Source organism: Dendrobates tinctorius, unplaced genomic scaffold (assembly GCF_039654945.1).
Source record: "Dendrobates tinctorius isolate UK_male_01 unplaced genomic scaffold, ASM3965494v1 ptg000086l, whole genome shotgun sequence".
Classification (NCBI taxonomy): domain Eukaryota; kingdom Metazoa; phylum Chordata; class Amphibia; order Anura; family Dendrobatidae; genus Dendrobates; species Dendrobates tinctorius.
The window spans coordinates 67,033,450-67,045,994 of NW_027361754.1; the positions used below are offsets into that span (position 1 = coordinate 67,033,450).

A 12,545-nucleotide genomic window follows, 5' to 3' on the forward strand; every position below is an offset into this window, starting at 1 on the left:
GTAAATTTTTGTTATAGGTATACATACCACAATATAGCAACTATATAAGGCACAGATAATCAAATGATACTACCATTTGTAACAGAATATCATAAATGCAAAAATTAATGAGGAATGAATATATGAAAACGGAAATAAAAATAATTAATATTAGTAGTAAAAAAAGTCACAATGAGCACAAATTCAGAAACACTGCACCAATAATAAGAGATTGTGGTGCCCACCTCATTAGATGCATGTTTCGCACAATGTTCTTTATCGGGGGGTATTTTATTGGCACTGTGTATTGGTATTATTCAGACATTACTTGAAAAGAATTATGAATTTGCTCCTTAAAAATAAAGAAAGAGCATGTGCAGGACTATCTATTAGAGGTAGAGTAGTATGGGATAGCGTGAGATATTGCACTCACCAGTTATGGTTGTACTGGAGGCATAACACTCATGAATGTGTAATAACAGGTTGCTGCCATGTGGACCATATGCTTTGCTGTACCAAAAATTATGAATAAATGATTATATAATGGAGGAGAAGTTTGCAGGTACCAAAGGCGCGTTAAGCAATTTTGCGACTTGTAGTACTTGAAGGTTTTTTTTCATTATGGAAAATAACGCATTTTCAAATCCGAACTGGATTCTCCTTCAAGAATCCAGTTCGCATTTGAAAATGCGTTATTTTTTGCAAAATTAAAAAAAATGAAAAGTTTAAAAAAAGCTGAAGATTGTTGGTAGAGCCAATTGTGCGCCCTAAATTCTCCTCCATCCTATGGCCTGGAATCTGGATAGTAATTATGCAAGTATTGTGTTCATCCATGATAAGTTTATGCTCAAAACATACCGCCCTTCACCTCTCCAAGCAAACCTATTTCAACACCCTCATCACCTCACTATCCAATAATCCTAAACGTCTCTTTGACACTTTTCATTCCCTACTCAACCCAAGAGTGCAGGCCCCAACCGCGGATCTCCGAGCTGATGATCCGGCCAATTATTTCAAAGTAAAAACTGACCATATCTGACAGGAAATTATCTCCCAATCCCCTCATACTATGCATTGTTCTCTCTCCTACGCTGCATCTAGCTCGCCCTCTGAATTTGAGTCAGTCACAGAAGAAGAAGTGAACAGGTTCCTTGCATCTTCTCACCCACTACTTGCACCAGTGACCCTATTCCGTCACATCTCCTCCAGTCCCTTTCCCCTGCTCTCACCACTCACCTAACAAAAATACTCAATCTCTCTATCTCTTCCGATTATTTCCCTCCTCATTTAAGCATGCTATCATGCATCCATTGCTTAAAAAACCATATCTCAACCAAAACCGTGCTGCTAACTATAGACCTATCTCTAATCTTCCCTTCATCTCTAAACTCCTGGAACACTTGGTCCACTCCGGTCTTATCTGCTATATCGCAGATAACTCTCTTCTCGACCCTCTTCAATCTGGTTTCCGTTTTTTACACTCTGCTGAAACTGCCCTTAATAAAGTCTCTAATGATCTACTAACAGCTAAATCTAATGGTCAATATTCACTGCAAATTCTCGTGGATCTCTGTGCAGCATTCGACACTGGATCATCAGCTCTTCCTCAAGGACACCATTCTCTCCTGGTTCTCCTCCTACCTATCTGACCGCTCCTTCACTGTTTCTTTTGCTGGCTCCTCCTCCTCCTCTCATCTTCCCCTTACTGTTGGGGTTCCTCAAGGATCAGTCCCAGGCCCCCTGCACTTCTCCTTGTATACTGCCCCTATTGGATAAACAATCAGTAGATTTGGTTTCCAGTACCAGCTCTATGCTGATGACACCCAAATTTACACCTCTACTCCTGACATCACTCCTGCATTATTAGAAAACACGGGTGATTGTCTTACAGCTATCTCCCTCTATCTGAAACTGAAGCTTTCAAACACTGAACTCCTTGTGTTTCCTCCCTCTACTAATCTACCTATGTCCGACATTGCCATTTCCGTGTGTGGTTCTATCATTACTCCCCAGCAACATGCCAGCTGTTTTGGGGTCATACTTGATTCAGAGCTTGCATTCACCCTCCACATCTGATCACTGGCTTGATCTTGGTATCTGCACCTCAAAAACATTTCTAGAATTCGACCTTTTTTTACTTTGGATTCTGCAAAAACTCTTACTGTTTCTCTTATTCATTCTCGTCTGGACTATTGTAATTCTCTACTAATCGGTCTTTCGCTTACCAAACTCTTGCCTCTCCAATCTGTCTTGAATGCTGCAGCCAGGATCATAGGATAATATTCCTCACCAACTGTTACACTGATGCCTCTACCTTGTGCCAGTCATTGCACTGGTTACCCATCCACTCCAGAATTCAATATAAACTTATTACTCTCACCCACAAAGCACTCCATGGTTCAGCACCACCCTACATCTCCTCCCTCGTCTCAGTCTACCACCCTACCCATGCCCTCCATTCTGCTAATGAACTGAGGTTGATATCCTGAATAATCAGAACCTCCCACTCCTGTTTCCAAGACGTCTCATGTGCTGTGCCAATTTCTTGGAATGCTTTATCCAGGACAATTCGATTAATCCCCAGTACCCATAGTTTTAAGCGTGCCCTAAAAACGCATTTCTTCAGACTGGTCTACCGCCTCCTCACATTAATCTAACTATCAAGGTGTTGCCCATTCAAACTTTTTACCATAACCAGGTCCCTTGTATCATGTTCTCACATGCTTTATGCATTTAATAGCCCTATGTCTCTGTACTTTTACATATTCAGGCTGATAACCAGTTCATGCAGCATTATATGAACACTTGATTTCTTTGATTTCTTACATTATGACTGGTCGGAACGATGAAGGCAATTGTTACTATCCACCTTTCGTGTCTCCTCTATTTCCTCATAGATTGTAAACTTGCGAGTAGGGCCCTCATTCTTCTTGTATGGTTGATTTATGTGATTATTGTTATGCTGTAAAGTCTTTTGTCTGTACAAGTCTCCTCTAAAATGTAAAGTGCTGCGGAATATGTTGGCGCTATAGAAATCAAATTATTATTATTATTGCCTCTCATCCAGAAAAATGGCAGCCTCTTTTGAACACATCTTGATCCAACTCTGAGCCCTTTAACTATCCTCTTAAATTGTCATGAATTGCAACAAACTTGGAAAACAAAACATGCACCAAATGTCATATGTTATTTACAGCTTCAAAACTGATGCAAATAGTCTCAAATAATATATATTTGCTTACCTGGGCTTCAACTAAGAGTTGTCTCATAATAATCATAGACTTCTTTAAAGACTCTTTCTCAGTTGGATGGAAGATGTCCTCATTATCTTCTAGGGCTGATGGCTTGGCCACAATAAAATGTGATATTTGGTCATTTAGGGTATGAAGTGACTTCACAGCTGTAGAAATAGACAAAGGATGTGTTATTCCTAGAGCCACTATCACTTTTTAAAAATTGTCTTAATGGGAGTCTGTCAGTACAAAATGACTGTTCAAACCAAGTACAGGCGCGTGGTGCAACCTTGGTGGGGAAATACATTTTAGTAGCTGCTTCTCTTCCACTCTGCTCTGCCAATGGGTTGTTACTACTGACGTCATGCTGATTGATAGCTGGCTCCCTGCTTCCTAACTGCAGGGAGCCAGCTGTCAATCAGTATGACATCGGCAGTCACGCAACATCGACTGAGCAGCCAGAAGAAGAGCTGCTGTTGATGTGGAGCAGCTAAATCACAGTTTAAAGGGAAGGTGCCGCAATTTTATATAATTTGCAAAAAAATAGTAGGTTACAAAACATGTTGTTTCAGCAAATGTTGTACTAACTAGGATTTATGGTTTGTTTGTAATAATGTTGTCATGTAGCCACTGGGCGCTGACATCTTGATTTGCAGATCTGTGGAGGACTCATACAGTCTGCAAATATGGCCGTCCCTGGACATAGGAGACTGCGGTCGGCTTCCGACCGCACATTGCAGCCTCAGTAGCAGAGAACTGGGCACGCCCCTGTGGGTTGCACCATTCACTGCTGTAGGTGTGGCTGGGCGCCATTTTACTGTAGCCCAGTGCTATCTGCTGAGCTCCACTTACCCTCTATCACAGGACCACTTGTGGCATAACAGGTCCTGTGTTGTGAGGAGAGGCTGAAGAGATGGAGAAGGTGGTCAGCAGAGGAGAGAAGCGCTCACTGGAGCCGGAGGATGGAGAGTGGTGAGTGCGGGTGACTTTCCTCTATGCTCCTCTGTCCTGCTTACTCCAGGCTCAGCCCTGTGCTTCCTGCTCCAGCGTCCTCCTGCTCTGTCTCCGCCTCCTCACTCACAGCCCCAGTGATCTCCGGTAATCTGACACCTTTGCTTTTATGGCTGTCTGAGGAGGACAGTGACTTATACAGCCCATAGTCTTGTGTATAATTGGGGGGGCTGGAAGTTTCACCAGTGTGGGCATATCTGTAATACTGTCTGCTGAGCCGTGTATCTAATCCTATCCCATGTGATACTGCTCTCCTGAAATACTCTGTGCTGCTGTCACTCTGCTCCCAGAATCCTTGCTGCCTGCCATCCTCGGTGACCGAAGACCCCATTCCTCTCCTCAGATCCCGTCCTGGCGATGTGTGAAACCGAGGGGACAGGGGCCTGATGTATGGTGGAAGGAGCAGGGCGACAGCAGCACAGAGTATTTCAGGAGAGCAGTGTGCTGGTCTGTGGGGGGCGCCCTGTTCGGTGCCAGGGATTGTACAAAGAGCGCTGTGTTTTATTCACATGGATGGACCGTCTGGTTGTCTGCTCCACAGAAATCCAGGAAACATGTCTGCTGATTGATGGCCTGTTCTGATCCACACTTTACATGCAAAGACAATCAGTAACTTTGCAAGCCCCATCAAAATGGCTGCTCACTGTGTCTATAGATGTCATAGGTTTTTGTGCCAGATTTCAGTAGCTGCTCCCCCTAGTGTTAACAAGTGGAAATGCCAAACTTTTTAAAATTATTTTTCATATTTTGCAAAATTAAAAACAAACGATAATATTTTTTAAGAAAATGTAAACATTAATTCTTTACATTTTTTCAATTGCTGAAAAAAATTTTTTTGGATGGCACCTTCCCTTTAAGCTTTTTTTTAAGCTCATATTGAGTAGAGTTTTCCTAAAACCACTGAATAGCATTTGAAAGTATATGTGGCATATGATTACTAAGTAACATTTTGACTCAATTTGCCACATGACATATGCCCTCGCCCTAAACATCTTGTAATCTTTGTATTTTTCATGGCACAAAATTTAAGATACCAGAGCACAGCAACGTTTAATAGACCCCAAAGCACATGCGATCAGACACGAGCAACTGTATTCCCACCGATTGAAGAAGGGTGGATACCTGCATGGTACGTATTGGCTGCTCTGATGAGTTCCCTACAAATTTCCCAACAAAGTATGGATGGTGGTACAAGATTATGGTGCACAATATCAAGTATGATGGTTCCCTGCAAAGCATGGTGGGTGGCACAAGATAATAATTGGTCATAGCCATGTGAGACCTGTGCAGTCACACATAATGCTGGCTGTCAGATTATAGTGAGGTCTATACCTAGTCAGATGTACGATTGTGATATGTAGACAACTAGGTGATGCGATCAGACACAAGCAACTGTATTCCCACCGACTGGAGAAGGGTGGATGCCTGCATGGTATGTCTTGGCTGCTCTGATGAGTTCCCCACAAAGTTCCTAACAAAGTATGGAGGGTGGCACAAGATCATGGTGCACAAGATCAAGATCAAGTATGATGGTTCCCTGCAAAGTACGGAGGGTGGCACAAGATAATAATTGGCCATGTGAGACCTGTGCAGTCGCACAGAACGCTGGCTGTCAGATTACAGTGGGGTCTATTCCTAGTCAGATGCATGATTGTGATATGTAGACAATTAAGTCATAGTTATGGGATGTTCCCAAAAGTCTCTCTCACTGGTTACATCAGTGACGGGGAAGTGCGGAGACCAGTGGGGACTCCCACGCAGCTGGAAGGGGAATGTCAGGGTATCGTTTAGGGGAGTATACAATTTTTTAGAATTTTGGGCTATTTTTTTAATATAATTCAGGGGTGGACAAACCCTTGAAGTCACCTGTATGTCTTAGTAAATGATCCTTTGTGTAACCCATCTCCGCGCACGTTACTTTTCAGCCCATGCAGTGAAGCAAGACAGGATCTCGCACAATCTGAAGGATAAAAAACAGCAATTTGCTATGATTTACATAAAGCTGCGCTTTTTCATTTCTGCCTGACTCCGGTGACCCCTATTTATAATGCAGGAACAGAAGTCTGCAGATGCAGTAAAAAATTTAAGTACTGAAGTTATATTTTGTTAGAATAATCTCTAGTACTGCTTACTTGATGTTTTACAATAAAGCACAGAGGAAGCCATCCCTTTCCATTTGTATTTATGTTCGACTTTTGATTTATTAACTTTCTATTCTTCGATAGAATTTACAAAGATGCATCAAAGGCATAAACACTTAGAAAGCTTTTAGCCACTACTTTAGATGAAACGTTTTAATGTAAAAAGTCTTCAATGTTAGAATTAAATGTCTTTCAAAAACATCCTGAAAGCCACAAAACCTCCTAAACTTAGAACCTATAGAGTTTATCTAGAGCCTTCTGGTCCGTGGATAGAGAACCACCATGATGCATAGGCGGGGAAGGACTGGGATATAATGGTTAGGAACAGGACATGGCGTTCAAGGTCTTGCGTTCAAGGTCTTGCATATATAGGGATGGAGGAAAGCTTTTCCAAACTAGCAGGCAGTCTAAAACAGTATGGGAATCATTCAACGTACAAGATAAATCCTGATGATTTTTTAGCTGGCTTAAAGATCATCATTCTCAGTTGCACATCTTTTTGATTAAGCTGGTGATGTGTTGCTGAGAACAATGAAATTTTATGTGCACAGAACATTCATATTAGCGATTGTTCTGTAGCACATTGAAGTGTGGTTATTCAATATAAACTTAGTATTAGCTCCGATTCCTTAAACTAAATGTCTTTTAAAGGAAACTTTTTAGGTCGATTCACGTTGCTCAAAGGACAGACAGGAAGAATCAGAACCCGATTGCATGTTTGCAGAAATGTATGGTTTTTGAAGATTTCCATCTTTCCTGAATTCCTTATACTTCACCCAGCTTTGCATTGAGATATACATATTCCATTGAGACATACAAACATGGAACGAAGTTCCAAATCCCTCACTTTCTTTGCAGAGCCGCATTGTACTGCACTTGCCATCCTGTCACTTCCAGTGGTTTCATCTGACTGAACTTCTACTGCGTCTGCTGCATGTATAGACATGTCCCAACATGCACAGAAAAGATCAGCTTTCTAATGGCCTGTGCACATGTTGCAGATTGGTCTCTTTTTTGCACCACCCCCGGGTTAGCCCCCCCTTAGTGAGAATTTGGGTAAAAAATGACTACATTCGTTAGATCTTTGTTAGATCCGGTTTGATCAACCAAAACTAACGTTAGATCACCCCTACAAAATGAGATATTTACGATCTTTTCCAGGGGGGGCTAACCCGTAGCTAGCCTCCCCAACTATGAAATTTGCCGTTTTTTGGATGGATTCTGATAGATATTCGTTAGATCCGGTTTGATCAGCAAAAATTAGCATTAGATCTCCTTTCGTTTCCGAGATATTGGGGGTGTCAGGTGGGGGGTTAGCCCCCCCTAATTTGAAATTTGCCATTTTTTGGATGGATTCTGATAGATATTTGTTAGATCCGGTTTGATCAGCAAAAATTAACGTTAGATCTCCTTTCGTTCCCGAGATATTGGGGGTGTCAGGTGGGGGGTTAGGTACGGGTTAGCCCCCCCTAATTTGAAATTTGCCGTTTTTTGGATGGATTCTGATAGATATTCGTTAGATCCGGTTTGATCAGCAAAAATTAACGTTAGATCTCCTTTCATTCCCGAGATATTGAGGGTGTCAGGTGGGGGGTTAGGTACGGGTTAGCCCCCCCTAATTTGAAATTTGCCGTTTTTTGGATGGATTCTGATAGATATTCGTTAGATCCGGTTTGATCAGCAAAAATTAACGTTAGATCTCCATTCGTTCCCGAGATATTGGGGGTGTCAGGTGGGGGGTTAGGTACGGGTTAGCCCCCCCTAATTTGAAATTTGCCGTTTTTTGGATGGATTCTGATAGATATTCGTTAGATCCGGTTTGATCAGCAAAAAATAACGTTAGATCTCCTTTCGTTCCCGAGATATTGGGGGTGTCAGGTGGGGCGTTAGGTACGGGTTAGCCCCCCCTAATTTGAAATTTGCCGTTTTTTGGATGGATTCTGATAGATATTCGTTAGATCCGGTTTGATCAGCAAAAATTAACGTTAGATCTCCTTTCGTTCCCGAGATATTGGGGGTGTCAGGTGGGGGGTTAGGTACGGGTTAGCCCCCCCTAATTTGAAATTTGCCGTTTTTTGGATGGATTCTGATAGATATTCGTTAGATCCGGTTTGATCAGCAAAAATTAACGTTAGATCTCCTTTCGTTCCCGAGATATTGGGGGTGTCAGGTGGGGGGTTAGGTACGGGTTAGCCCCCCCTAATTTGAAATTTGCCGTTTTTTGGATGGAGTCTGATAGATATTCGTTAGATCCGGTTTGATCAGCAAAAATTAACGTTAGATCTCCTTTCGTTCCCGAGATATTGGGGGTGTCAGGTGGGGCGTTAGGTACGGGTTAGCCCCCCCCTAATTTGAAATTTGCCGTTTTTTGGATGGATTCTGATAGATATTCGTTAGATCCGGTTTGATCAGCAAAAATTAACGTTAGATCTCCTTTCGTTCCCGAGATATTGGGGGTGTCAGGTGGGGGGTTAGGTACGGGTTAGCCCCCCTAATTTGAAATTTGCCGTTTTTTGGATGGATTCTGATAGATATTCGTTAGATCCGGTTTGATCAGCAAAAATTAACATTAGATCTCCTTTCATTCCCGAGATATTGGGGGTGTCAGGTGGGGGGTTAGGTACGGGTTAGCCCCCCCTAATTTGAAATTTGCCGTTTTTTGGATGGATTCTGATAGATATTCGTTAGATCCGGTTTGATCAGTAAAAATTAACGTTAGATCTCCTTTCATTCCCGAGATATTGGGGGTGTCAGGTGGGGGGTTAGGTACGGGTTAGCCCCCCCTAATTTGAAATTTGCCGTTTTTTGGATGGATTCTGATAGATATTCGTTAGATCCGGTTTGATCAGCAAAAATTAACGTTAGATCTCCATTCGTTCCAGAGATATTGGGGGTGTCAGGTGGGGGGTTAGGTACGGGTTAGCCCCCCTAATTTGAAATTTGCCGTTTTTTGGATGGATTCTGATAGATATTCGTTAGATCCGGTTTGATCAGCAAAAAATAACGTTAGATCTCCTTTCGTTCCCGAGATATTGGGGGTGTCAGGTGGGGGGTTAGGTACGGGTTAGCCCCCCCTAATTTGAAATTTGCCGTTTTTTGGATGGATTCTGATAGATATTCGTTAGATCCGGTTTGATCAGCAAAAATTAACGTTAGATCTCCTTTCGTTCCCGAGATATTGGGGGTGTCAGGTGGGGGGTTAGGTACGGGTTAGCCCCCCCTAATTTGAAATTTGCCGTTTTTTGGATGGATTCTGATAGATATTCGTTAGATCCGGTTTGATCAGCAAAAATTAACGTTAGATCTCCTTTCGTTCCCGAGATATTGGGGGTGTCAGGTGGGGCGTTAGGTACGGGTTAGCCCCCCTAATTTGAAATTTGCCGTTTTTTGGATGGATTCTGATAGATATTCGTTAGATCCGGTTTGATCAGCAAAAATTAACGTTAGATCTCCTTTCGTTCCCGAGATATTGGGGGTGTCAGGTGGGGGGTTAGGTACGGGTTAGCCCCCCCTAATTTGAAATTTGCCGTTTTTTGGATGGATTCTGATAGATATTCGTTAGATCCGGTTTGATCAGCAAAAATTAACGTTAGATCTCCTTTCGTTCCCGAGATATTGGGGGTGTCAGGTGGGGCGTTAGGTACGGGTTAGCCCCCCTAATTTGAAATTTGCCGTTTTTTGGATGGATTCTGATAGATATTCGTTAGATCCGGTTTGATCAGCAAAAATTAACGTTAGATCTCCTTTCGTTCCCGAGATATTGGGGGTGTCAGGTGGGGGGTTAGGTACGGTTTAGCCCCCCCTAATTTGAAATTTGCCGTTTTTTGGATGGATTCTGATAGATATTCGTTAGATCCGGTTTGATCAGCAAAAATTAACGTTAGATCTCCTTTCGTTCCCGAGATATTGGGGGTGTCAGGTGGGGCGTTAGGTACGGGTTAGCCCCCCCTAATTTGAAATTTGCCGTTTTTTGGATGGATTCTGATTGATATTCGTTAGATCCGGTTTGATCAGCAAAAATTAACGTTAGATCTCCTTTCGTTCCCGAGATATTGGGGGTGTCAGGTGGGGGGTTAGGTACGGGTTAGCCCCCCCTAATTTGAAATTTGCCGTTTTTTGGATGGATTCTGATAGATATTCGTTAGATCCGGTTTGATCAGCAAAAATTAACGTTAGATCTCCTTTCGTTCCCGAGATATTGGGGGTGTCAGGTGGGGGGGTTAGGTACTGGTTAGCCCCCCCTAATTTGAAATTTGCCGTTTTTTTGATGGATTCTGATAGATATTCGTTAGATCCGGTTTGATCAGCAAAAATTAACGTTAGATCTCCTTTCGTTCCCGAGATATTGGGGGTGTCAGGTGGGGGGTTAGGTACGGGTTAGCCCCCCTAATTTGAAATTTGCCGTATTTTGGATGGATTCTGATAGATATTCGTTAGATCCGGTTTGATCAGCAAAAATTAACATTAGATCTCCTTTCATTCCCGAGATATTGGGGGTGTCAGGTGGGGGGTTAGGTACGGGTTAGCCCCCCCTAATTTGAAATTTGCAGTTTTTTGGATGGATTCTGATAGATATTCGTTAGATCCGGTTTGATCAGCAAAAATTAATGTTAGATCTCCATTCGTTCCCGAGATATTGGGGGTGTCAGGTGGGGGGTGAGATACGGGTTAGCCCCCCCTAATTTGAAATTTGCCGTTTTTTGGATGGATTCTGATAGATATTCGTTAGATCCGGTTTGATCAGCAAAAATTAACGTTAGATCTCCTTTCGTTCCCGAGATATTGGGGGTGTCAGGTGGGGCGTTAGGTACGGGTTAGCCCCCCCTAATTTGAAATTTGCCATTTTTTGGATGGATTCTGATAGATATTCGTTAGATCCGGTTTGATCAGCAAAAATTAACGTTAGATCTCCTTTCGTTCCCGAGATATTGGGGGTGTCAGGTGGGGCGTTAGGTACGGGTTAGCCCCCCTAATTTGAAATTTGCCGTTTTTTGGATGGATTATGATAGATATTCGTTAGATCCGGTTTGATCAGCAAAAATTAACGTTAGATCTCCTTTCGTTCCCGAGATATTGGGGGTGTCAGGTGGGGAGTTAGGTACGGGTTAGCCCCCCCTAATTTGAAATTTGCCGTTTTTTGGATGGATTCTGATAGATATTCGTTAGATCCAGTTTGATCAGCAAAAATTAACGTTAGATCTCCTTTCATTCCCGAGATATTGGGGGTGTCAGGTGGGGGGTTAGGTATGGGTTAGCCCCCCCTAATTTGAAATTTGCCATTTTTTGGATGGATTCTGATAGATATTCGTTAGATCCGGTTTGATCAGCAAAAATTAACGTTAGATCTCCTTTTGTTCCCGAGATATTGGGGGTGTCAGGTGGGGGGTTAGGTACGGGTTAGCCCCCCCTAATTTGAAATTTGCCGTTTTTTGGATGGATTCTGATAGATATTTGTTAGATACGGTTTGATCAGCAAAAATTAACGTTAGATCTCCTTTCGTTCCCGAGATATTGGGGGTGTCAGGTGGGGGGTTAGGTACGGGTTAGCCCCCCCTAATTTGAAATTTGCCGTTTTTTGGATGGATTCTGATAGATATTCGTTAGATCCGGTTTGATCAGCAAAAATTAACGTTAGATCTCCATTCGTTCCCGAGATATTGGGGGTGTCAGGTGGGGGGTTAGGTACGGGTTAGCCCCCCCTAATTTGAAATTTGCCGTTTTTTGGATGGATTCTGATAGATATTCGTTAGATCCGGTTTGATCAGCAAAAATTAACGTTAGATCTCCTTTTGTTCCCGAGATATTGGGGGTGTCAGGTGGGGGGTTAGGTACGGGTTAGCCCCCCCTAATTTGAAATTTGCCGTTTTTTGGATGGATTCTGATAGATATTCGTTAGATCCAGTTTGATCAGCAAAAATTAACGTTAGATCTCCTTTTGTTCCCGAGATATTGGGGGTGTCAGGTGGGGGGTTAGGTACGGGTTAGCCCCCCTAATTTGATATTTGCCGTTTTTTGGATGGATTCTGATAGATATTTGTTAGATCCGGTTTGATCAGCAAAAATTAACGTTAGATCTCCTTTCGTTCCCGAGATATTGGGGGTGTCAGGTGGGGGGGTAGGTACGGGTTAGCCCCCCCTAATTTGAAATTTGCCGTTTTTTGGATGGATTCTGATAGATATT

At 42.7% G+C, this 12,545-nt stretch overlaps 1 protein-coding gene across 6 annotated transcripts in view; it reads right to left on the reverse strand.

Moving 5' to 3' along the window:
- Positions 1–12,545, reverse strand: part of KAZN (kazrin, periplakin interacting protein) — a 901,428-nt gene that overhangs the window by 593,722 nt on the left and 295,161 nt on the right. For all 6 annotated transcript variants that reach the window (XM_073585543.1, XM_073585542.1, XM_073585547.1 and 3 more), the window contains exon 2: positions 3,222–3,379. In XM_073585543.1, coding sequence (XP_073441644.1) covers positions 3,222–3,379 — 158 coding nt within the window. The remainder of the gene's footprint in view (positions 1–3,221; positions 3,380–12,545) is intronic.